Source organism: Trifolium pratense, linkage group LG2, assembly GCF_020283565.1.
Source record: "Trifolium pratense cultivar HEN17-A07 linkage group LG2, ARS_RC_1.1, whole genome shotgun sequence".
NCBI lineage: Eukaryota > Viridiplantae > Streptophyta > Magnoliopsida > Fabales > Fabaceae > Trifolium > Trifolium pratense.
In genome coordinates this window covers 140526-144307 of record NC_060060.1, presented here as the reverse complement: position 1 = coordinate 144307, position 3782 = coordinate 140526, and the positions used below count along the sequence as shown (strand labels likewise).

General features: G+C 34.0%; 1 protein-coding gene across 1 annotated transcript; it reads left to right on the top strand.

Annotated features, from left to right (window-relative positions):
- Window positions 1–1723: 1723 nt before the first annotated feature.
- Window positions 1724–3407, top strand: LOC123907119 (UDP-glycosyltransferase 1-like). The gene has a single exon (XM_045957227.1). It carries the CDS (start codon window positions 1876–1878, stop codon window positions 3313–3315), a length of 1440 nt encoding a protein of 479 aa, XP_045813183.1. The 5' UTR covers window positions 1724–1875; the 3' UTR covers window positions 3316–3407.
- Window positions 3408–3782: the final 375 nt, after the last annotated feature.

Genomic DNA, 3782 nt, shown 5'->3' with positions numbered 1-3782 from the left:
AACACGAGTATACATTTGGTCCCTTACGTTTATTTTAAGTTTCAATTTGGTCCCTTACGTTTAAAAAGTATCAATTTGGTCCCTTACGTTTATTTTAGGTTTCAAGTTGGTCCTTTCCGTCAATTTTGTCACATGTGGCAGTCAATTTGCATATGTGGACTGACACGTGGCACTTGGACATGCTGACACGTGTACTGTTCAAACGGTGTTAGTGACAAAACTAACGGAAAGGACTAACTTGAAACTTAAAATAAACGTAAGGGACCAAATTGATACTTTTTAAACGTAAGGGACCAAATTGAAACCTAAAATAAACGTAAGGGACCAAATGTGTAGTTAAGCCAAAAAAATTGGTGCCCCTAAAATTGTGGTGCCCTATACGATCGCTTATCTCGAACACCCTCCAGAACTCTCCTAACTAATATATATTATTGTGTTTCACTGAGATCTTATTTATTTATTTATTGTAGAGGAATATTAACTTGCAACATCTCCGTTGTGATTTGCACAATTGTTATTTACATATATTTTGCCACTTTGCATTTCATGCATGCAACACACCAAACATATAACATGTCATTTGCATTCATGCAACACAACAAATGTCCAACATCTCATGCAAGAATTAAGAAAAGTTGTTTTTGCATTAAATTTGTCAATAATAAACATTCTCTTTCCAAAAATTACTCTTTAATTATTAAGAAAGCGAAATAATAATGATCTCTTAGTTCTCTTCATTTAATTAGGAGTATTTTTGTTAAAAAAATTTAATGCTCCTTGAACTTTACATAAAGTTCTTATATATTGGGATGAAGAGAATATGATTAAAAATATTAGTTATTAAAGTTATATATTCACATATGTGTCGTAATCTAAAATACTCATAAAGAATGACCAGAGAAAGTATTATATAAGGCTGAAAAACCTTGCTTTTGGCAGAGGCAGGGACCGGACCAGTAGTTAGCTGATCTGTGAGGGTAGATGGAATGCAAATACATGAGAAGTTAACGTACTCATTGTTTTGATGCTTCAAATACAACGGTGTGATGCGAATTATTGACGAGTACGATAAAAATGAAGTTGTTTGACTCTCGTTCAAGACCTAATCTTCTAGAATATTTCACATCTATTAATTTAGAATCATAGCAGCCACATACAAATAAGAAAAATAATGTGATAAGAAAACCAATTTAACACGTCCAATAACATATCATATCACTAATAAAGAAGAATTTGAATTGTGACATGAAAGCGTGGTCAAGTGGTATATGGTATACAAAAGTCATAAATAACATTATAACGAATACGAATTTTTATAAGATCCACCATTGAATTAAAAATTTATATCGATCATTCATAATATTTTTTTGAAAGAAATATAAAATCATTTCCTATGTTATTAAAAGTCATCAAAATTAATGGTATTCAATAAAAATTCATAAATTGTTAATTTTGTTGGTCTCAACAACATATAAAATGATTTTTCATTTCTTTAATAAAAATTATGAATGATCAATATAATATAAACTTTTAATTCAATAATAAATTTTTTAAAATTCATATTCGTTATAATGTTGTTCATTGCACTATATACCACTTCAACCACTCTTTTATGTTTGACAAAACCATGATTAATTTAGATCTCTCTAGAAAATGCTTAAAGTATTTCGAAGTAAAATAATAAATTGTTAGAACGTTTGTTGGAATATTGACTAGTAACGGAATACTATTACGCAACTATATATCACTCATTAATTTGGACACTACTGCATCGCACTTCCCTTATAAATAGAACAACTATATTGAAACAATTTATTCACCAAGAAAGCTAAGCCTAATAATCTATCCATCATTTCATTTCCAAAATTCTCTAAAATGAAGGATACTTTAGTTCTATACCCAGCTCTTGGGAAAGGACACTTAAATTCCATGATTGAGTTAGGCAAATTCATATTAACACATAACCCTTCACTCTCTATATCAATTCTAATCCTCAGTCCACCAAACACCACCGTGCAGCCGGAGCAGGAGATCCAAAAACTCATAACCACGTTTGGTTGTGAATCTCTTCCATCCATCACTTTCCACCATATTCCTCCCATTTCATTCCCAGTAACTCTTCCACCTCACATACTCCCTCTTGAAGTATGTAGTCGTAGCAACCACCACGCTAACCATATTCTTCAATCCATTTCAAAATCTTCGAACCTCAAAGGTGTTATCTTAGATTTCATGAACTATAGCACCAACCAAATCACTTCAACTCTTGATATACCAACTTACTTTTTTTATACCTCAGGAGCAGCAAGTCTTGCAGTTTTTCTTCAACTTCCATCCACAGATAAAATGACCACAAAATCGCTTAAAGAATTTCACATGCATCCTCGTATTCCGGGGCTACCACCGATTCCCATAGCAGATATGCCAGACGAATCAAAGCACCGTGAGAGTAAAACTTACAAGGTTTTCTTAGATATGGCAACAATTATGAAGAAAAGTGATGGAATTATCGTAAACACGTTTGAGGCTATTGAAGGAAGAGCTTTAAAAGCATTAAAAGCAGGGTTGTGTCTTCCTGAAGGAGAAACACCTCCAATATTTTGTATTGGACCGATGATTTCACCTCCTTTAAAGGGTGAAGATGAAAGAGGAAGTTTGTGTTTGAAATGGCTAGACTTGCAACCTAGTAAAAGTGTTTTGTTCTTGTGCTTTGGAAGTATGGGGAGATTTTCTAAGGTACAATTGAAAGAGATAGCTATTGGATTGGAAAAAAGTGAGCAAAGATTTTTGTGGATTGTAAGGAGCGACATAGACTCGGAGAAACTAAGTTTGGACGAATTGTTGCCAGAAGGATTTTTGGAGAGGACAAAGGAGAAAGGAATGGTGGTGAGGAATTGGGCCCCACAAACGGCAATATTGAGCCATGACTCTGTGGGTGGTTTTGTGACTCATTGTGGATGGAACTCAATGTTGGAAGCTATTTGCGTAGGAGTTCCTATGATTGCATGGCCTATGTATGCAGAACAAAGGTTAAATCGATTGTTCATGGTTGAAGAAATGAAGGTGGGTTTGCAAATGAATGAGTCAAATGGACTTATAAGTGCGACTGAGTTGGGTGAGCGAGCGAAGGAGTTGATGGAATCACACCGTGGAATAGATATCAGAGAGAGGATATTGAAAATGAAAATAAGTGCTAAGGAAGCAAGAGGAGGTGGTGGATCTTCTCTTATTGATTTGAAAAAATTGGTTGATTCATGGAGTGAGCATGCTTCTAACAACGGTTTATCACCAAATACTCCTTTCCTTTTTCGTTGAAAAATAGAAATAGTAGATCTCTAAAGACAATAAATTAGAAAAGTTTGTTCATATACCAATAGGAAATTAGAAGTGTGGTTAGTGAATTAAAATTGGTGTAATGAATATATTTTCTTATGTCATTTGTTTTTTTAAAAGACATTATATTTTCTAATTATGTTATGTAAGTCAATGTTTATGCATCAAACAGGTAATCCTAGATATCATATACTACATCATCATAATTGAAAAACAAAATAAAAGACAAAATCTGACCAAAAAAAATTGACCTGAAATCTGACATAGGGATGGCAATTTGATCCATACCCAGAGGGTACCCGCAAAAATTACCCACGACGGGTAGGGTAAAAACCCGCATTTTGGGTACGGGCACGGATATGGCTAATTACCCGCAAAAATGAACGGGTATGGGTGCGGGTACCTTAGTACCCACCCCGCCCCATACCCGCATAATATATATATATTTA

Coding starts and splice junctions, on each gene's coding strand:
- LOC123907119 (XM_045957227.1), top strand. CDS start 1,876: ATGAAGGATACTTTAGTTCTATACCCAGCTCTTGGGAAAGGACACTTA.